Below are 23,324 nucleotides of genomic sequence, written 5' to 3' on the forward strand. Positions count from 1 at the left end.
TGGGATACAGGTGGCTAAGGAACCTGATACTAAAGCTGGGAGTTAGTCCCAGGCAACCTGGCTCGGCAGTGCTTGTCTCCTGCCTACTTTGCTCTGCAGCTGATTTTTGTATTCACAGCAGAATATTGATTATGCTCAATTTACCTTTATCTTTATCTCCACCTTTTTTCCTATCCACATCAAGACACAGTGGCAACTAGCTCTTGGATCTTTCTGTGGTAGGCAGTACTATTATTCACACAGTTTCCCAAGCCAGAGCTCCAGGAATCATTTTCGATTCTTTCCTCTTGCTCAAAACACCTAATCAGTAAATACCCAGCAACTTTGGATTTTACTTGATTTTACTTTCTACGCATAGTCAAAAGCCATTTCTTCCTTTCCATCATCACTGCTTTAGCAATCAGTGTGTCTCATTTTCTCTTCCCTGGACCTTCCTCTCTGGTGTTCTTGCCTCTAGTTTTTCCCCTCTTTCATTCTGCCGAGGTGTCATGTCTTTTTGGATTTAACATAATTAATGTATGTAAACTTAGCAAAAAAAAAAAAAAAGTAACCATCCCTCCTCAATGAAAAAAAATCAAAATTCACTTAATATAGTGACTTTGTTAGCCATTCCTTTTTAAAAGCCTTTGTCCCAGAATAAGTATGATATGGAAGACCTGGATATGTGATCTGAGACTTGTCTGTCTCAGTTCCTCTGTGCTATTCAAAGTGTGAGCAAATTCAATCAGAAGTGACTCACTCAGTGGTGAATCACACCTCTGAGTGTTATTCTAGTGTTCAACTATGCATTGCATATTTTTTATGTGATGTGAACTGTATATGTGATTCAGCTTCTTCATCTGGGCTTAAATATAGAACATATGATCTGGTCCAAAGCTGAAAGAAAAACTGTATTGGAGTTATTGAGAACTAATGTGTTGTTTTCCATCATGTTATCTTCTTCAGGGATTTTCAAGGTTAATTTTTCCTGTATGTGGCTCTTGCCTTATACTCTGACTTTAGAATGTAAGTTGCAAGGAAGCTGTGACTCCACCCTATCTTCAATGCTGCTGCCAAAATGATTCAAAGCAACCATATCACTTTTCTGCTTAGGTCTTCAATGGCTCACCTCAGGGGTAAAATCTTAGCATCTTCTAGGAGCTAGCCTCTGCCTCTTTTGGCATTCTCACAGCCTGTCCCTTCCTGCATTGCACTTTGCTATGTAGAATGCTGCTTTACTTCTTCATGGTTTATGTGTTTCCACTGAGTGTTATAGCCTTCCTACCTTAGGTGTGCCATAACCTCCATCCACTCTTCAAAACTGTTCAGACTTTACTTCCTTTGATTCCCTGATGTTGGTTGCCAACAGATTTTAAAAACATTTTTTCTTTGTTTTACTTCTATCTCTTAACATATTTCTATGTTGCATGTGTCACACTGCATACATTATTTATTTGTGTGTCTTCCCCTTCTGTGAGACAAATTATGGTAAGAACTATGAATTTTGATGTTCATGTCTCCCATGCCTATCCCAATGCTCCACACTTATAGGTGTTTGATAAAGTGTTGTGTTGAAATAACGTTCCTGAAATTGGACCTAACCCAACAGCTTGTAAAAACTTCTGTGGGAAAAATAACATTTGTATAATGTACTCAATCAATTCTTGTACATTAGATTGTTGTCGAAATTCAGGAAAAAAAAAAAAAAACAACAACAGATTTGGTTCCATAAATTAACTATTTATTTACTTCTAGCCAGTGTTCAAATGGGACTGTGAAATGTGATGAATTAGCAACGCCCTCTGCTGGTAAGATCTTAAAAGATGTTTTCCTGAATGAGGGTACAGCTCTGATACCACCTCCACTCCTGGCAGAAGTCATCAATCACCTCTTCTTCCCAATGTGCATGGCTATAGCCTTGGGAATATTCTTCAACATGGTGTTCCAGTGCTTCTTAACTTTTTCCACATTGAAAATTATAATATTTTTAGGACAGTCTGGGTTGAACATATAAGTCAGCTCAGGGGCGGAGCAGGTCAACCCAGGGATGCTGCCTAGATGCTGCCTACCAGAGGACCACCTCAGGCATCCCAAGGACTTTAGGGATAGGTATCTAGGCAAGTGTTGTAACCCATTTGTGGGACGGAAATTGGGAAAATCTATTTTAGACCTTCACTTCTCAGATTTTAGTGTGCACATGTGGGGATCTTGTTAAAATGCAGATTCTGATTCATTAGGTCAGGGGTGATACCTGAAATTCTACATTTCTATCAGTGACCAAGATAACATTAATACTTCTGGTTCCTGGGCTGCATTATGAGTAGCATGGCTCTGGGACTAGTAGCAATAAATTTAACAATGCATGTAAAATGACATCCACTGTCATCCCTTCAGAATGTCATTTTAAATACCTTTCCTAAGATCTTATGTATTAGGACCATATATATTATTTATTTTCATCATATAAAGAGCCTCAAATTCTCAGTTACTATGGGCAAATTCTAGGCACATAATAAACAATACTTGCTTTCATAGATTTTAATGGGCAGGAAGAGTGTAGGCTAATAAAAGTAATTGTGAGCTATTATTGCTTTGTTATGTATTTGAATGGCCTGGTATATATTATTATTAAAGAGCTTTGAATTACATGCCCTGAATTTACTTTACAAGGATTCAGACAAGCCTAGGGCTTCTTTACAAGACATGTTTATGGACCACACACATTCAGTAGCTACAGGGCCATCCTGACTCTGCCCCATTTCTTTCAGGGTGACTCGCCCCCATTTGATTCAATGAAGGGAAGCCCAGGTGGCTAGCCTTCTCACAGAGGAACCAACGGGATTTTATCCCTTTGGCCCCACTTGAGGAAATTTATTTGATCTCTAAGAGCCCAAAAGCTTTCTGGAAGAATATGGAGCCCCTGTCCTGACTATAGTTATGTCTACTTCTGCACTTCTGTGGTATAGTGAGAACTGATATAAACAATGACTCGAGGTGAAGCAAGATTTAGAATAATCGTGTGTTCATTGTAGCTTTGTAAAAGCCACAATGCTTTTACATTATGCTTAAAAATTGATAACATATGCTGAAAAATTGATAATATATGTATGAATTAATGAAAATATCTTGTTTTTTGACTTCAGAAAATTATATTCTAGTTAGTTACTGTCTTATGGAAGGCAGCTAACATTCTCAAACTCAAAATAGGTTTAGAATAAACCTATTTTACGAATTTTGGTGTTCATATCTCCCATGCCATGACAAAAAGTTAAGGACATTTTGTCTGTGCTTATATCTGAAGTTCACATCTGCCCAGAGGGAAAAGAGTATTTCGACTGCAGGTTTCCTGACCCTGAATTACCAGCTGGTGGTGTTAATTGTGAGACTACATGTGCAAACCTAGCCATGAACTTCACCTGCACCCCATCCTCACCCTGTATAAGTGGCTGTGTTTGTGCTCCAGGGTAAGCCTCTTCTTCATAATACAGGACATTCAGGATTTGCCTGAAAGCACAATATCTCCTGAAAACATTCTTTATAGAAATAGCCAGAATTGTTGTTCTGACTAGTGGTTAACTGGGTTGGTAGCTAGAAGACTATTGTGATTGTTTTGCTTGGCTCATGTGACATTGTGAAATATTATTAATGTAATACACTGAATTGAGGAGAAAACTCATTTCTGGATGAAGCTGGAATTTCTCCCCTGATGAAACTGCAATTTTGAGAAAGTGACACAATTAATCACTCTTCATTCAAAACACTCTTCAAGTGCATTTTTAAATATTCTGTTGTGCAGTTACTGGTATTGATGTGAAGTTGTAATAGTGATGCCAACTGTTTTATCTTAAAGAAAATAGTGTATTGAGGCTACAAAGGGCAGTGGGTAAGACTGGGAGCTCTGGCATCAGACACACCACTGCTCAAATCCCAGCCCTGACACTGTTAGTGGAGTGATTTTTCTGCAAGTTTTTTTTAAGCCTCAATTAGGCATTGTGATGTGTGTGTGTGTGTGTGTGTGTGTGTGTATTTAAAAATATGAGCCACTATTTTGTGGCAGCATATATTCTACTCCTATCTTCATAAATATTCTTCCATTGCAGAAATGCCTAGTGCACGTGAAAGACAAACACAGAATCTTGTGGCTATTGGCTTCCTCACAGGCACACATATAATCTGGCCTCCCTGGCCCTCCCTCTTCTGGTAATGAAATAGAGGCTGTGCAGAGGGAGTGCCATCTAAGGCAAACAGGTCACCCATTCTTCCTCAATGAACATGTTCACACAAAGGGATTCCTGGGATCAGCTCATATAAACCAGGGGCAAAGAAGAGCGAGGTCTTGTGGTTTGTTTCCCAGGAGAATCGCATTTGTCTAAATGGCCCCCATCTGGAATAGGTTGAAGAGCCAAGTAACTTGGAACTGGCATTAATCTCTTTAGAAAGAAAGGACATAGGAGGCAGAGACAAGAAGGTCACAAAAGAACAAGTGCCTGTGGCTGGGAAAATAAAGACAGGTAGAAATAAGGCCATAGAGCAGATAAGCAAGAAAGACATTTTAGTAAAAAGGAGAAGGGAAATAAAACCTTTATTATGGTAGAATAATTAAAACCCACAACTTTGCTTGATTTATTTGATTTGATTGTGACTCTTAGGAATGCATGGCTAATTAAAGCCATATCCTAATTTTGTTTTATATGCTGTGCTTGAGCTATTATCTTTTAAAATATATTTACTGTCACCTTTGACATTTAGTTGGACAGTGATTTATTTACTGGCTAAATCTCATTACAAAACGTTAGGGAGATTTCCTCCTACCTTCTCTGACTGTATTGAAATAAATGTGTGTGGAATTGACTTAGAGGCCTCTGACAGATTTGGAAATATTTTATTAAGATAGCCTTCTCCTACAATATTGTTTATGGTAATGTGATTTGCCCTGTCTTCTATGTGACCTTGTCTGGCTCATTTTGGCAAAATAGTCCAGTGTGACTTGTTTCATGTGGCTCCTAACAGTGCCAGCAGTTTATTGACTGTAAAAGGACCACATAACCCTAATTGAGAAATCACTGTGGATTGAAGAAATGGAAAATAGTATAGAGGAAAAGTCAGATGGAAATGGCTTCTATGCTGGCCCTCCTTATAAGCCGAAGTACCTCATGGCAAGTTACTTAACCACTTGAAATCTCAAGTTTCTCTTTTAATAATGGATATAACACTATATTTACTTCTTGGATGATTGAGTATATGCTGCACACCAGTTATATAGTAAGAGCTCAGGAAATGTTTATTTCTTATCCCACTGCCCAAACTTGCTTAAAGCAGATACAAGCATACTTTGTTTCATTGTGTGTTTTGCTTTATTGCACTTCACAGGTGTTGCATTTTTTACAAATTGAAGGTGTGTGGCAACCCTGCATCAAGCAAGTCTGTTGGTGCCATTTTCCAACAGCATGTGCTTACTTGGTGTCTCTGTGTTGCATTTTGGTAATTTTTGCAATATTTCAGAACTTTTTCATTATCATTATATTTGTTATGGTAATCTGTAAACAGTGAACTTTGATTATTATGTAATTATTTCAGGGTTCCACAAATGGTGCCCATATAAGATGGAAAAATTAATTGATGAATGTTGTGTGTGTTCCGATTTCTCCATGTATAGGCCATTCCACCATCTCTCTTGCTCTTCTCAGGTCTCTCTATTCCCTGAGACACATACTGAAATTAGGCCAATTAATAACTCTATAATAGTCACCAAAAGTTCAAGGGAAAGGAAGAGTCACACATCTGTCACCTTAAATCAAAAGCTAGAAATGATTAGATTTAGTGAGGAAGGCGTATTGAAAGCTGAGATGGGCTACAAGCTAGTCCTTTTGCAACAGTTAGCCAAATTGTGAATGCAAAGGAAAAGTTCATGAAAGAAATGAAAAGTGCTACTACTCCAGTGAACCCACAAGTGGTAAGAAAGCAAAGCAGCTAGCTGTTATGGAGAAAGTTTTAGTAGTCTGGATAGATCAAATCAGCTGCAACATTCACTTCTGCAAAGGCTTAATCCATAGCAAGGCTTTAACTCTTTTCAATTCTATAATGGCTGAGAGAGGTGACAAAGCTGCAGAAGAAAAGTTTGAAGCCAGCAGAGGTTGGCTCATGGAGTTTAAGAAAAGAAACTATCTCCATAACATAAAAGTGCAAGTGCTGATGGAGAAGCTGCAGCAGGTTATCCAGAAAATGCAACTAAGATAATTGATGAAGGTGGCTACGCTAAACAATAGATTTTCAATGTAGATGAAACAGATTTATATAGGAATAAAGTGCCATCTAGGACTTTCTTAGCTAGAGAGAAGGCAATGCTTGGCTTCAAAGTTTCCACGGACAGGCTGACTGTCTTGTTAGGGGCTAAGGCAGCTTGTGACTTTAAGTTGAAGCCAATGCTCATTTACCATTCAAAAAGTCCTAGGGGCCTTAAGAATTATGCTAAGTCTACTCTACCTGTGCTCTGTAAATGGAACAACAAAGCCTGGGTGGCAGCACGTCTGTTTACAGCATGGTTTACTGAATATTTTCAGCCCACTGTTGAGACCTGATGCCTAGAAAAAAAATTCCTTTTAAAATATTACTACTTATTGGCAGTGCACCTGGCACCTAGGAGTTCCAGTGGAGATGCAGAAGGATATATTAATGTTGTTTTCATGCTTGCTAACACATTTATTTTGCAGCCATTGATCAAGTAGTAATTTCAACTTTAAAGTCTTATTATTTAGGAAATACATTTCACAGGGCTATACCTGCCATAGATAGTGATTTCTCTGATGGATCTGGGAAAAGAAAATTGAAAATATTTTGGAGAGTATTCACTATTCTAAATACCATTAAGAACATTAGTGATTCATGGGTAGAGGTCAAAATATCAACACGAACAGGAGTTTGAAAAAAGTTTATTCTAACCCTCACGGATAACTTTGAGGGTTTTAAGATATCAGTGGAGGAAGTAACTGCAGATGCAAAGGAAATAGCAAGAGAACTAGAATTAGAAGTGAAGCCTGAAGATATGACTGATTTGCTTCAATCTCATGATAAAACTTGAATGGACGAGGAGTTGCTTCTTATAGATGAGCAAAAAAAGTGGTTTCTTGAGATGTGATCTATACTTGGTGAAGATGCTGTGAACATTGTCAGAATGATAATAAAAGATTTAGAATATTGCATAAACTTAGTTGATAAAGCAGTGGTAGGGTTTAAGATGACTGACTGCAATTTTGAAAGAAAATTTTAGGTAAAACACTATCAAATGCATTGAACACTACAGAGAAATCTTTTGTGAAAGGGGGAGTCAATCAATGTGGCAAACTTCACTGTGTCTTATTTCAAGAAATTGCCACAGATATCCCAGCCTTCAGCAACCACCACCCTGATTAGTCAGCAGCCATCAACATTGAAGCAAAACCCTCCTTCAGCAAAAAGATTATGGCTCCTTGAAGGCTCAGATGATCATTAACTTTTTTTTTTTTGCAATAAAGTATATTTAAATTAAGGTATGTATATTTTTTAGATATAATGCTATTATGCATTTAATAGACTATAACTTTTATGTGTACTAGGAACCAAAAAATCTGTGTGACTTGCTTTATTGTGATATTAACTTTATTGCTGTGGTCTAGAACCAAATTAACAATATCTCTGAAATACACCTATAATTTACAGTGATTTAAAGTTTTCCTTTTCCTTCTTCCAGTTTTGAGTAGTTATGAAAAACTCATCAGTCATTAATTAGCAATGCCATTCAATGACTTTGGCTGGGGATATAAGAATTGTGGTTCATTTTGGTGAGGTTTCCCTCACTTAAACAACTGAACAATTAAAGTTTATGAAGAGTCTAATGTTTGAGGCATTGTGTTAAGCTATAGGAATGGGGGGTACTAAAATACATTTATTAGATAATAATAGAATCTACCTTAGGGGATTGTCACTAGGATAAGATCAGTTAGGGGCATAGTTAAAATGGTTAGAATAGTGCCTTGCCATAGTAAGCAGTCAAGAATATTAGTTTTGTTATTGTTCTTATAGTTCTTATTGTTCTTATAGTTATTGTCACTATAAGCTATTTAATGAAGTACTTAACAGTTCATTGTGATAAATCCTCCAATAAAAGTTTATAAAGTTGCTAAGTATAGGGAGTATGTGAAGGAGCTGGGGACATAAAAGATTGCATCGAATTGAGTTGTAAGTGATAAGTTTGCCAGAGAGAACATAGGAGAAAAATTTTCTAGGAAGAAGAAAAATTCAAAGCTCAGGATGCATAGCTAGAAGTTTGGGAGGGCCAAGGTGACAGACTGTAGAATCGAGGTCATTGTTGGTCTGAAAGAAAGAAATCTAAGTGAGATAATGCATCATTTATATAAATACGTTTCTTCAGTTGTCTTCTATGTGCTACATATTGTGTGACATGAACATAAACAAGATATTTATGGTCCTCTCGAGTGAAGCTGAAAGTCTAGTGGACAGCATATACACTGAATAAGGAATTACAGTACTGTGTACGAACAGCCATGAGAGAGAAAGCAGAGAGCTAAAACAACATGAGAAATTATTTCTGTTTTAGAGAAGAGGCAAGAATTCAGGGTTCCTGAATTCCATGTTAATTTTTATAATCTTGAATTTTTATATTTTAAAGCAAAATGTAAAAAAAGTTTTATACCTTATCTATTTTAGGAGCTTTTAATTTTTATTTATTTATTATTTATTATTTGTTATTTAAATAAATTAAATTATAGATTAATTCATAATAAAAATTATTTAAATAATGACAACTAATTTTCAAATTTAATGTTTTTATCTTTATTTTATATATTTATTATATTTATAATTAATTACAAAATTATTGTTCTATTATCATTATTTTGTTAACACTTCTAGAAAAAAATATGTATTAAAACTTTTAGAAAAAATTGTAAGAATATTGAAATATATGTTTATATTAAATGATTTGATGTTATATGTAATATATATTTAATCTTCATATCAAATATTTAGATAACACACCAAAATTAATTCTTCCCTGAGATTAGTTCAATTTTTATATTAAAATTTTATACTTAATTATATATTTATATTTAAATTATATATTAATATATAACATTTGTATGTGTTTAACTTTTATAGCCATAGACATTTTTAGACACTTTCAGCGTATAATCTTTCAAGAAGAAAATAACACTTGAAGGAAAACCAACATTCAAAAGTTATCACATTAAATAAATAAGAAACAATATGAAACACTTAATATGTTTTTTAGTTCCACACACACCTAAGTTAAACTCTCCTGCTTTCAACTTTAAACTCTCAGAAAGAAGCTTTTGATTACTCTCTATATCTTGTAACAAAAATGTTAACCATTTAATAATTTACTGTTTCATCAGAAAATTGTAGGCCCTATAGACTCTTTTAAGTAGCAGATATTAAAGAACGGGACTCTCATTTCCTCTATAAATTTTTTTTCGGGATGACTCACTTTATTAGAAATTTAGGCTTCTGTCTTCCTTTCATGTACTTAGTGAATAGCAAAAAGGTCAACATATCACATCTAGTCATTTGCCTGGCATTTAGTACTGCGATATGTAAGGTACTATGTGGAAAAAGCGAGGAGAAAGACTGGATTCAACTCCTCAGTAGGTTAGATAGAGTGCCTTAGACAGCTCTAATAAATATAGATGACAGTGTTAATATGCTAAGATTACTGATATTTTAAAACTGAAATCTGTAGTTCATACTAAATAGCATTTTATTCTTCATTTGGAAGAATGGCAGAGCACAGAGGAAAGTGTTATGTTCCTGAAAGCTGCCCATGTATTTGGAAAGATTGGGAGTATCTCTCAGGAGAAGTGATTGCTACACCGTGTTACACCTGGTAAGGAGATCCATTTATTTCACAAATATTTTCCTAAGTAATTGTGTAAATTTCAATCATCTTTTATTTATTTAATGAGACTGACATCAGCAAAAAGTAAATCAAGCCTCAGCAAATAATTTAAAGGCCTGCAGGAGTTGGTGGACAGTTACTATCTGCAGGGGACTATATCATTATTTTTATGCATATTTGTTCAGCCCAGAAGAAAACTGTGAAACACAACAATCTAAAATTTTAATAGGAAAAAAAATCTCATGTTTATAAGAAAGTGCTAAATGTTACAAAGAAAAGACCGTATTTAATGGAAGGTTTTCTGTTTCAAGGTAAGTCAAAAGAATACCATAAAATAAAATTTGAAATATAATTTCCCTAAAATATGGACAAAGATTCTAAACTCATGAGCAATGTCATGTCTAATGCATTTAAATTTACTCAAATATGGGAGATGGCATTGTGCCTTTTCAGCTACCAGCAGACCTGTGTTCAGTTTTTCATTCTATCATCTACTTTCTGTGTGACCTATGCACAATTCCTAGGCTCGGTTTTGGTGTCTGATAATTTATTTAAAGGAAGTGAAAAACGTATGCCTAATTTGTCAATGTAATAGGTGGTATCAGAATGAACTGGCAATATTCGTAAGGGATATTGACTCATGAATTCTCTTGAATACAGACATTCCAATGTTGCTGTCACTTGAAATCACTAGTTAGAGTCGTTTCTTTAGAAAGGTAACTTTTGTTATTTTTTAATAGCGTTTGTCGACGAGGAATGTTCAATTGCACATATTATCCATGCCCAGCAGTGTGCACAATATACGGGGACCGACATTATTATTCTTTTGATGGCCTAGAATATGACTATATCAGTGATTGCCAGGTGTTTTTGATAAAGGTAGGTCACAGTTACACATTTTTATTTGCATTCGTGTAAAGATTTAATGTAAAAAACAAGTATGCTGGTCCCTGATATATCAAATTCATGTGTTATTTATAAAACCTATAAAACAATTATATATATTTTCAACTTTTATTTCAGGTTCGGGGGTACTTGGGAAGGTTTGTTAATGTGGGTATATTACATGTTGCTGGGGTTTGGTGTACAAAGAATTTCATCATGCAGGTAGTAGCATAGTACCCAATAGATAGTTTTTTGACCCTTACCCTCCTCCCATCCTTCACCCTTAACTAGTAGGCCCCAATGTCTATTATTCCCCTCTTTGTTTCCATATATACCCAATGTTTAGCTCCCACTTATAAGTGAGAACATGCGGTATTTGGTTTTCTGTTCCTGTGTTAATTCACTTATGATAATGGTCTCCAGCTGCATCCATGTTGCTGCAAAAGACATTTCTTTCTTATGGCCGCGTAATATTCCATGGTGTATATGTACCACATTTTCTTTATCCATTCCACTGTTGATGGGCATTTAGGTTGATTCCATGTCTTTGCTATTGTGAGTAGTGCTGCAATGAATGTATGCATACATGTGTCTTTACGGTAGAATGATTTATATTCCTTTGGGTATATACACAATAATGGGATTGCTGGGTTGACTGGTAATTCTGTTTTAAGTTTTTAAAGAAATTGCCACACTGCTTTCTACAGTGGCTAAACTAATTTACATTCTCACCAGCAGCATATAGTAGTGTATAAGCATTCCCTTTTCTTTGCAACCTTGCCAACATCTGTTGTTTTTTTGACTTTTTAATAATAGCCATTTTGACTGCTGTGAGATGATATCTTATTATGGTTTTGATTTGCATTTCTCTAATAATTAATGATGTTGAGCATTTTTTCATATGCTTGTTGGCTGCATGTATGTATTCTTTTGAGATGTGTCTGTTCATGTCCTTTGCCCATTTCTAATGGGGTTGTTTTGTACTTATTGACTTGTTTAAGTTCCTTGTAGATTCTGGTTATTAGGCCTTTGTAGGGTGCATAATTTGCAAATATTTTCTCCCATTCTGTAGGTTTTCTGTTTATTTTGTGGACATTTCTTTGGGTGTGCTGAAGCTCTTTAGTTTAATTAGGCCCCACTTGTCAATTTTTGTTTTTGTTGCAATTGCTTTAGGTGTCTTTGTTATGAAATCTTTGACAAGGCCTACATCCAGAATAGCATTCCCTAGGTTTTCTTCTAGGTTTTTTATGATCTTAGGTCTTACTTTTAAGTCTTTAATCCATCTTTGGTTGATTTTTGTATTTAATGCAAGGAGATGTTCCAGTTTCAACCTTCTGCATATGGCTAGCCGGTTATCCCAGCAGCATTTATTGAATGGAGAATCCTTTCCTCATTGCTTATTATTGTCAGCTTTGTCAAAGATCAGATGGTTGTAGGTATGTGGCTATGTTTTTGGGTTCTCTAACCTGTTCCATTGTGTCTGTTTTTGTGCCAGTACCATGCTGTTTTGGTTGTTGTAGTCTTGTAGTATAGTTTGGAGTTGGGTAGTTTGATGCTTCCAGCTTTGTTCTTTCTGCTTAGGAATGGCATTGAATTTGTAGATAGCTTTGGGAAGTATGGCCATTTTAACAATATCGATTCTTCCTACCCATGAGCATAAAATGTATTTCCATTTGTTTGTGTCGTCTTGATTTCTTTCAGCAGTGTTTTGTAATTCTTGTTGTAGAGATCTTTCATTTTCCTGGTTAGCTGTATACCTAGGTATTTTTTTGTGTGTGTATGGCTATTGTGAATGGAATTACATTCTGGATTTTGCTCTCAGCTTGAACGCTATTGGTGTATAGAAATGCTGCTGATTTTTCTACATTGGTTTTGTATCCTGAAACTTTACTGAAGTTGTTTATCAGTTCTAGGAGCCTTTGGGCAGAGGCTATGAGATTTTCCAGGTGTAGAATCATATTGTCTGTGAAGAGAGATACTTTGACTTCCTCTTCCTATTTGGATGCCTTTTATTTATTTCTTTTGCCTGATTGCTTTGGCTAGGACTTCCAGTACTATGTTGAATGAGAGTGATGAGAGTGGGCATCCTTGTCTTGTTCCACTTCTCAGTGGAATTGGGTCCAGCTTTTGCCCATTTGGAATGATGTTGGTTGTGGGTTTGTCATAGAAGGCTGTTAATATTTTGAGGTATGTTCCTCTAATGCCTAGTTTTTAGAGGATTTTTAATATGAAGGATGTTGAATTTTATCCAAAGCTTTTTCCTGCATCTGTTAAGATGATCACGTGGTTTTTGTTTTTGGTTCTGTTTGTGTGATGAATCACATTTATTGATTTGTGTATGTTGCACCAACCTGTCATTCCAGGAATAAAGTCTACTTGATTGTGGTGGATTAGCTTTTTGATGTGCTGCTAGATTCAGTTTGCTAGTATTTTGTTGAGGATTTCTGTGTCTATGTTAATCAGGGATATTGGCCTGAAGTTTTCTTTTTTCATTGTATCTCTGCCAGGTTTTGGTATTTCTTTAACTCATTCTTAACTTTTATTATTTATAGGTAATGGGCTAGTTCTTAAACATTCTGTGCCTCTGTTTCCTCATCTATAAAATGAGAAAAATAATTGTGAAAGAAGTTCTGAGGATTGAATAGATAAATATATATAAAAGGCTTAGATAGTATTTGATATAAAGTGAGTGTTCAATAAATGTTAGCCATTTTTATTGTTATTAACTTGGTTTGGTGAATATAAATATAACACATTAAACCATAATTGGGTTATACATTTTTTATGGTTATGACAATAAAAAGATATGCTCAATTCTAGAAATGCCATTTTGATGATATGCTTTGGTAAACTCCAGGCTTTATATATCTGATAAAATCCTTAAAATTTCTTACATTGAATGCATTTGAATTACCTGTATACTCAAATTTTAGGCATTACTGATCACAGATTTACATTTCTAAATGAAAAATGTGAGCTTTAGAAAGAAGTCACACAAGAATAAACAAAATAACATCTTTTCCTCCAGCAAACTAACCTATGATTAATGCATTTTTTTCTGGATATGACTTTTATATTATTAGAGGTTTGTGTGTAATTCTGTTATTTAAGCCTAAGTCAAGAAAACAGACTATCTTCTATTTTATATTAGTTCTGTTACATAAAAAATGAATAGTAAAATCTATAGCCTTTTAAACTTAAGGAAGGTTCTTGCTTATGTTTTACGTCATTGGATTTTCCTGTTGGTACTTGTCTTGTCTTCCTTTATGAATGGTTTTAAGTTTCTTAAAGAATAAATACCTAGGAATGGATTTGGCAGTCATATAATTATAACGGATGGTAAGTTGCCTATAGGGTATTTTTTTTTTGTCTTGTGTTGTTTGGATTATTTTCGGAGCCTACGGAAGGCACACTAAAGAATACATTCTCTAAGTATCTTCTTTGAACAAGCCTGTTTTAGCAAACAATTTTATATTAGAATCCTTTCATCCCCTGAGGTTTAGAGTATAAATTTAGAGGCTTAGAAAAGTAGATAACAGTTTAGAAATTTGAACACATAAACAAATATACTTTTCAGGTTGATTTTATATCAAATCCTCACTTTCCTTGATATTTAGGTGCCTCTGACACTCCTTTAAGTTACCTCCACCCTTGACTTTCTGGATATTATGATTCTTTCTCTCTGGTTTCTTCTTTGTCTTGTGTTGCCTTTTCCTCTTACATAAGCCCCCACTCAGAGATGACTGATTTGGTTCCTTCAGAGCAAGGACCAAGTCTTGCTCATCATTGTTTCACAAGCACCATGCTGGGAACATAGTTTCTCACTGAATGTTTATTGAAGTGGACATCTGTTTGTGGTTCTTTACCCCTTTTTCCTAGTGCTTGGTGTGTTCATCCACTTCTAAAATCTTAGCTACAGCTACACACTGATGAGTTCCAAATTGATGTGTAGAGCTCTGACACTGAATTTCTTGACTATATTTCTGACTCAAGTTCATCCTTACAATAATATACTATTTCTTTCTATTTATCTTTCTGAGACTCATATTGTTATCATGTAATTGCTTCTTAAGAACTACAGTGACTTCCAATGGCCTCCAGTGGCTTCCAATAGCGTCATAAAGTCAAACCTCCTACACCAGTCTTTCCAAGGGTTCTGTCAGCTCCATCCCTCATCTATGTCTTTTCTCAGTGTACTTTCTGTATCTGATTTCCTCTGCTCCCTCAAAGTCATATGTTCAGCTCACAGTTATCTGTCCTGTTCTTATATCCTATTGTGTTTATAGTCATAACATCAAAATTAAGCAGCTCATTATATTCTGATTATTTTTATATACTCATCTAGATTGTGTATCATTTTATGTCAGAACTATTTGGTACACTTCTTCTGGGTTCCTCATGGGAGCTAGCACAATTATGGCTGAATTATGAAGCTAAAAAATTACTTGTTTGACTTTTTTCAACAGTCTCCACTTGAGAATAGAGACCACAAGCTTAAACATGAATTTTTAGTTCTAGCAATCTAACACTTGTGATAAATGCATACACGAGCTTTCAATGTGAAGTTTTTAGAGCAGCACTTCTTAAACCTTAGTGTGCATGCAGATCACCTAGGGATATTGTTAAAATATGAATTCTGTTTTCATAGGACTGTAGTAGGGTTTTGGGCTCTGCCTTTTCTTTTTTTAAATTATACTTTAAGTTCTGGGGTACATGTGCAGAACGTGCAGGTTTGTTACATAGGTATACGTGTGCCATGGTGGTTTGCTACACCCATCAACCTGTCATCTAGGTTTTAATCCCCCCACACATTAGGTATTTGTCCTAATGCTCTCCCTCCCTTCGCTTCCCCACCCCCTGACAGACCCCAGTGTATGATGTTCCCCTCCCTGTGTCCATGTGTTCTCATTGTTCAACTCCCACTTATGAGCGAGAACATGCGGTGTTTGGTTTTCTGTTCCTGCATTAGTTTGCTGAGAATGATGGTATACAGCTTCATCCATGTCCCTGCAAAGCACATGAACTCATTCTTTTTTATGGCTACATAGTATCCGATGGTGTATATGTGCCACATTTTCTTTGTCCAGTCTGTCATTGATGGGCATTTGGGTTGGCTCCAAGTCTTTTCTATTGTGAATAGTGCTGCAATAAACATACGTGTGCATGTGTGTTTATAGTAGAATAATTTATAAATCTTTGGGTATATACTCAGTAATGAGATTGCTGGGTCAAGTGGTATTTCTGGTTCTAGATCCTTGAGGAATTGCTACACTGTCTTCCACAATGGTTGAACTAATTTACACTCCCACCAACAGTGTAAAAGTGTTCCTATTTTTCCACATCCTCTCCAGCATCTGTTGTTTTCTGACTTTTTAATGATCACCATTCTAACTGGTGTGAGATGATATCTCATTGTGGTTTTGATTTGCATTTCTCTAATGACCAGCGATGATGAGCTTTTTTTCATATGTTTGTTGGCTGTATAAATGTCTTCTTTTGAGAAGTGTCTGTTCATATCCTTTGGCCACTTTTTGATGGGGTTGTTTGTCTTTTCCTAGTAAATTTGTTTAAGTTCCTTGTAGATTCTGGATATTAGACCTTTGTCAGATGGATAGATTGCAAAAATTTTTCCCATTTGGTAGGTTGCCTGTTCACTCTGATGCTAGTTTATTTTACTGTGCAGAACTCTTTAGTTTAATTAGATCCCATTTGTCAATTTTGGCTTTTGTTGCAATTGCTTTTGGTGTTTTAGTCATGAAGGCTTTGCTCATGCCCATGTCCTGAATGGTATTACCTAGGTTTTCTTCTAGGGTTTTTATGGTTTTAGGTCTTATGCTTAAGTCTTTAATCCATCTTGAATTAATTTTTGTATAAGGTGTAAGGAAGGGGTCCAGTTTCAGTTTTCCACATATGGTTAACTTGTTTTCCCAATACCATTTATTTAATAGTGAATCCTTTCCCTATTGCTTGTTTTTGTCAGATTTGTCAAAGATCAGGTGGTTGTAGATATGTGGCATTATTTCCGAGGCCTCTGTTAGGTTCCATTGGTCTATATACCTGTTTTGGTACCAGTAGCTTGCTGTTTTGGTTACTATAGCCTTGTAGTATAGTTAGCAGTCAGGTAGCATGATGTCTCCAGCTTTGTTCCTTTTGCTTAGTATTATCTTGGCTATATGGGCTCTTTTTTGATTCCATATGAAATTTAAAGTAGTTTTTTCTAATTCTGCAAAGAAAGTTAATGGTAGCTTGATGGGAATAGCATTGAATCTATAAATTACTTTGGGCAGTATGGCCATTTTCACGATATTGATTCATTGTATCTGTGAGCATAGAATCTTTTTTCCATTTGTTTGTGTCCTCTCTTATTTCTTTGAGCAATGGTTTGTAGTTCTTGAAGAGATCCTTCACATACATTGTAAGTTGTATTCCTAGGTATTTTATTTTCTTTATAGCACTTATGAATGGGAGTCCACTCATAGTTTGGTTCTCTGTTTATTTTTGGTGTATAAGAATGCTTGTGATTTTTGCACATTGATTTTGCATCCTGAGACTTTGCTGAAGTTGCTTATCAGCTTAAGGAGTTTTTGGGCTGAGATGATGGGATTTTCTAAATATACAATTATGTCATCTGCAAACCGAGACAATTTGATGTTCTCTCTTCCTATTTGAATACCTTTATTTCTTTCTCTTGCCTAATTGCCCTGGCCAGAACTTCCAACACTATGTTGAATAAGAGTGGTAAGAGGGGGCATCCTTGTCTTGTGCCGGTTTTCAAAGGGAATGCTTCCAGTTTTTGCCCATTCAGTATGATATTGGCTATGGGTTTGTCATAAATAGCATTTATTATTTTGAGATATGTTCCATCAATACCTGATTTATTGAGTGTTTTTAGCATAAAGGGATGTTTAATTTTATTGAAGGCCTTTTCTGCATCTATTGAAATAATCATGTGGTTTTTGTCATTGGTTCTGTTTTCTGTGATGGATTACATTTATTGATTTGTGTATGTTGAACCAGCTTTGCATCTCAGGGATGAAGCCACCTTGATCGTGGTGGATAAGTTTTTTGATATGCTGCTGGGTTCAGTTTGCCAGTATTTTACTGAGGATTTTCGCATTGATGTACATCGGGGATGTTGGCTTGAAATTTTCTTATTTTGTTGTGTCTCTGCCGGGTTTTGGTATCAGGATGATGCTGTCCACATAAAATGAGTTAGGGAGTAGTCCCTCTTCTTCTGTTGTTTGGAATAGTTTCAGAAGGAATGGTACCAGCTCCTTTTTGTAACTCTGGTAGAATTTGGCTGTGAATCCATCTGGTCCTGGGCTTTTTTTGGTTGGTAGGCTATTAATTACTGCCTCAATTTCAGAACTTGTTATTGGTCTATTCAGGGATTTGACTTCTTCCTGCCTTAGTCTTGGGAGGGTGTATGTGTCCAGGAATTTATCCATTTATTCTAGATTTTCTAGTTTATTTGGTAGAAGTGTTTAAAGTATTCTCTGAAGGTAGTTTGTATTTCTGTGTGATCAGTGGTGATCTCCCCTTTGTCATTTTTTTAATTGTGTCTCTATGCAAATAAACTAGAAAATCTTCTCTCTTTTCTTCTTTATTAGTCTGGCTAGTGGTCTATCTGTTTTGTTAATCTTTTCAAAAAACCAGCTCCTGGATTCATTGATTTTTTGAAGGATTTTTCGTGTCTCTATCTCACTGAGTTCTGCTCTGTTCTTAGTTATTTCTTGTCTTCTGCTAGCTTTTGAATTTGTTTGCGCTTGCTTCTCTAGTTCTCTCAATTGTGATGTTAGGGTATCAATTGTAGATCATTCCCGCCTTCTGATGTGGGCATTTAGATTTATAGGGACATTTATAAATTTGCCTCTAAACACTGCTTTAGCTGTGTCCCAGAGATTCTGGTACGTTGTGTCTTTGTTCTCATTGGTTTCAAAGAACTTATTTATTTCTGTCTTAATTTAGTTATTTACCTAGTAGTCATTCAGGAGCAGGTTGTTCAGTTTCCATGTAGTTGTGCAGTTTTGAGTGGGTTTCTTAATCCTGAGTTCTAATTTGATTGCAGTGTGGTCTGAGAGACTGTTTGTTATGAATTCCATTCTTTTGCATTTGCTGAGGAGTGTTTTACTTCCAATTATGTGGTCAATTTTAGAATAAGTGTGATGTGGTGCTAAGAAGAATGTATATTCTGTTGATTTGGGGTGGAGAGTTCTGTAAGTGTCTATTAGGTCTGCCTGGTCCAGAGCTGAGTTCCAGTCCTGAATATCCTTGTTAATTTTCTGTCTTGTTGATCTGTCTCATATTGACAGTGGGGTGTTAAAGTCTCCCACTATTATTGTGTGGGAGTCTAAGTCTCTTTGTTCGTCTCTAAGAACTTGCTTTATGAATCTGAGTGCTCCAGTATTGGGTGCGTATGTATTTAGGATCATTAGCTCTTCTTGTTGCATTGATCCCTTTACCATTAAGTATATCTTTCTTTGTCTTTTTTGATCTTTGTTTGTTTAGAGTCTGTTTTATCAGAGATTAGGATTGCAACCTCTGCTTTTTTTTTGCTTTCCATTTGCTTGATAAATATTCTTCCATTCCTTTATTTTGAGCCTATGTGTGTCTTTACACATGAGATGGGTCTCCTGAATATAGCACAACAATGGGTCTTGACTCTTTATCCAATTTGCCAGTCTGTGTATCTTAATTGGGGCATTTAGTGCATTTCCATTTAAGGTTAATATTTTTAGGTGTGAATTTGATCCTATCATCATGATGCTAGCTGGTTATTCTGCACATTAGTTGATGCAGTTTCTTCATTGTGTCATTGGTCTTTATATTTTGATATGTTTTTGCAGTGGCTGGTACTTGTTTTTCCTTTCCATATTTAGTGCTTCCTTCAGGAGCTCATGTATGACAGGCCTGGTGGTGACAAAATCCCTCAGAATTTGCTTGTCTGTAAAGGATTTTAATTCTCCTTTGCTTATGAAGCCTAGTTTGGCTGGATATGAAATTCTGGATTGAAAATTCTTTTCTTTAAGAATGTTGAATATTGGCCCCCACTGTCTTCTGGCTTATAGGGTTTCTGTAGGAAGATCTGCTGTTATTCTGATGAGTTTCCATTTGTAGGTAACCTGACCTTTCTCTCTGGCTGCCCTTAACATTTTTTCTTTCATTTCAACCTTGGAGAATCTGAGGATTATGTGTCTTGGGGTTACTCTTCTCGAAGAGTATCTTAGTGGTGTTCTCGTATTTCCTGAATTTGAATGTTGACCTGTCCTGCTAGGTTGGGGAAGTTCTCCTGGATAATATCCTGAGGTGTGTTTTCCAGCGTGGTTCCATTCTCCCTGTCACTTTCAGCTACACCAATCAATCATAGGCTTGGTCTTTTCACATAGTCCCATATTTCTTGTAGGCTTTGTTCCTTTTCATTCTGTTTTCTCTGATCTTGTCTTCACACTTTGTTTCATTAAGTTGATAATCAGTCTCTGATATCCTTTCTTCTGCTTGATTCATTTGGCTATTGATCCTTTTGTATGCTTCACGAAGTTCTCATGTTGTGTCTTTCAGCTCCACCAGGTCATTTATGTTCTTCTCTAAACTGGTTATTTTAGTTAGCAGTTCCTGTAACCTTTTATCAAGGTTCTTAGCTTCTTTGCATTGGGTTAGAACATACTCTTTTAGCTCTGAAGAGTTTGTTACTACCCACTTCCTGAAGCCTACTTCTGTCAATTCATCAAACTCATTCTCTGTCCAGTTTTGTGCGCTTGCCTGAAAGGAGCTGTGATCATTTGGAGGAGAAGAGGCATTCTGGTTTTTGGAATTTTCAGCATTTTTGTGCTGTTTTTGCTCTTCTTCGTGGATTTATCTACCTTTGATCTTTGATGCTGATGGCCTTTGGATGGGGATTTTGTATGGAAGTCTTTTTTGTTGATGTTATCACTTTCTTTTTGTTAGTTTTCCTTCTAATAGTCAGGGCTCTCTTCTGCAGGTCTGCTGGCATTTGCTGGAGGTTTACTCCAAACCCTGCTTGCCTGGGTATTACCTGCGGAGGCTGCAGAACAGCAAAGATTGCTGCCTGCTCCTTCCTCTGGAAGCTTCATCCCAGAGGGGCACCCATCTGATGCCAGCCAGAGCTCTCCTGTATGAAGTGTCTGTCGACCCCTACTAGGAAGTGTCTCCCAGTCAGGAGACACAGGGGTCAGGGACCCACTTGAGGAGGCAGTCTGTCCCTTAGTGGAGCTTGAGTATTCTGCTGTGAGATCCGCTGCTCTCGTCAGAGCTGGCAGGCACAAACATTTAAGTCTGCTGAAGCTGTGCCCACAGCTGCCCCTTCCCGCAGGTGCTCTGTCCAGGGAGATGGGAGTTTTGTCTATAAGCCCCTGACTGTGGCTGCTGCCTTTCTTTCAGAGATGTCCTGCCCAGTGAGGACGAATCCAGAGAGGTAGTCTGGCCACAGCCACTTTGCCACGCTGTGATGTGTTCCGCCCAGTCCAAACTTCCCAGTGGCTTCTTTAACACTGTGAGGGGAAAACCATCTACTCAAGCCTCAGTAATGGCGGACGCCCCTCCCCCAACCAAGGTCAATCGTCCCAGGTTAACTTCAGACTGCTGTGCTGGCAGCGAGAATTTCAAGCCAGTGGTTCTTAGCTTGCTGGGCTCCATGGGGGTGGGACCCGCTGAGTGAGACCACTTGGCTTCCTGGCTTCAGCCCCCTTTCCAGAGAAGTGAACGGTTTTGTCTTGCTGGGGTTCCAGGTGCCTCTGGGGTATGAAAAAAAAACTTCTGCAGCTAGCTTGGAGTCTGCCCAAACAGCTGCCCAGTTTTGTGCTTGAAACCCGGGGCCCTGGTGTCGTAGGCACACAAGGGAATCTCCTGGTTTGTGGGTTGCAAAAACTGTAAGAAAATCGTAGTATCTGGGCTGGATAGCACAGCCCTTCATGGCTTCCCTTGGCTAGGGGAGGGGGTTCCCTGGTTCCCTGGCCCCTTGCACTTCATGGGTGAGGTGACACCCCGCCCTGCTTCTGCTCGCCCTCCTTGGGCTGCACCCACTCTCTAACGAGTCCTAGAGAGATGAACTGGGTAACTCAGTTGGAAATGCAGAAATCACCCACCTTCTGCATTGGTCTCGGTGGGAGCTGCAGACCAGAACTGTTCCTATTCGGCCATCTTGCCAAATCCCCCAGGTTCTGCCTCTTCAATAAGCTACTAGATAGTGCTGATGCTCCATGTCTATGGACCATATTTTGAGTAGTAAGGACGTAGAACATTTTACTTTCTTTAACAACCTGATTTTAATTATTTTTGAAATTATTTCTCTTCTTCTGCATAGTCAAATTTAAGTTACATTCAGAAAAAAGAAAGTTTTGCTGACAATATAATGTCAAACATGACATGTTCCCATTGGATATATCATTACTGTTAAAGATGTTTGTTTATGGTATCATTTTAAGTAGTAACACAAACATTCTGTGAAGCTTTATTTTTCATTTTGTATATGGAAAAAATATTTGCACATTTCTACCAAAAGCATTAAAAATCTTGTTCATGTTTCAGCATCTCTACAAATATTTTCCAATGTATGGTGGTGATCTTTGTTCACATTATTATTTCATTCATTTAATAAAACAATTTTAGGGGCCTATTAAATATAAAGCATGCCAGTAAAGACATATCTACTATTTATACTCCATATTAAGACAGATTTCTCTAAGAAAATTCTAAGGTTTTGATGGTGGGGACAATGCCTTATATTTCTTGTTATTCTTTCTAAGTCATTTTGCAGAATGCTGGGCATTTGGTGAACTCAATAACTACTTGTTAGTATTTTCTCCTGTTACTCTCATTTTCTTTTTTTAGTAGAGAAAATGTAGCATTTATCATTGTCATTTCAAATAGTGATTGTGCAGAAAATATTTCAAGTAGAGTATTTGTCTTAACTCTGAGTCCTGGCAAGAGGAAACTATAATCTTGTGTTTATGTTTAATTGTAGAGAAATAATATCAACTAATAAATAATGGACAAGGCCAGAAACTAATAAAAGACGTACCATAGTTTCTTTTCAAATGATATTTTTCTCTCTCTCAGTTCCTCATTTCTATGAAAGACAAATCATAACAGGACCAATGTACTTGCAAAATAAGTTTTAATCGTAGTATATTTGGCTTGATTATTTGCATAAAATGCAGCAAGAATAATTATTGTTCATATAGGCTCTTTTACGTTGGCTTTGTTGTAACTTTTTCATAATCTCAGATTAGACCTTTTAAAAGCCTCTTGAGGTTAGCCAGCTAAGGATTTATATGTGCCTGCAAATACCTATATGAATTGGGTTAATTTCTCTCTTCTTGAGGTTCCAAAATAACTTGGGGTTCCTAAGCCTGTCAGAAAGTGATGTGCTTTACTTACTACAGGTCACAAACATTGTAAAGGAATTGCATAAACAAGGTGTCAGGCCAGTCTGTACGAGAGGCTTTGGTCAGCTCTATAATGTCAACTTAAATTCCCCAAAGCAGTCCAGTCATATCTGTAAATATTCCATCCTAGTCAAAGCTGTGGTAAA

At 36.6% G+C, this 23,324-nt stretch overlaps 1 protein-coding gene across 3 annotated transcripts in view; it reads left to right on the forward strand.

Moving 5' to 3' along the window:
* Nucleotides 1-23,324, forward strand: part of OTOGL (otogelin like) — a 189,058-nt gene that overhangs the window by 80,705 nt on the left and 85,029 nt on the right. For all 3 annotated transcript variants that reach the window (XR_010148372.1, XM_016923914.4, XM_063786933.1), the window contains exons 23-26: nucleotides 1,735-1,787; nucleotides 3,281-3,443; nucleotides 9,770-9,877; nucleotides 10,630-10,768. Coding sequence is in view for 2 of the 3 variants with exons in the window: in XM_016923914.4 (XP_016779403.3) it covers nucleotides 1,735-1,787; nucleotides 3,281-3,443; nucleotides 9,770-9,877; nucleotides 10,630-10,768 (463 nt within the window). In the remaining variant the exon portion in view is untranslated. The remainder of the gene's footprint in view (nucleotides 1-1,734; nucleotides 1,788-3,280; nucleotides 3,444-9,769; nucleotides 9,878-10,629; nucleotides 10,769-23,324) is intronic.

This window comes from Pan troglodytes, chromosome 10 (assembly GCF_028858775.2).
Source record: "Pan troglodytes isolate AG18354 chromosome 10, NHGRI_mPanTro3-v2.0_pri, whole genome shotgun sequence".
NCBI classification, from domain to species: domain Eukaryota; kingdom Metazoa; phylum Chordata; class Mammalia; order Primates; family Hominidae; genus Pan; species Pan troglodytes.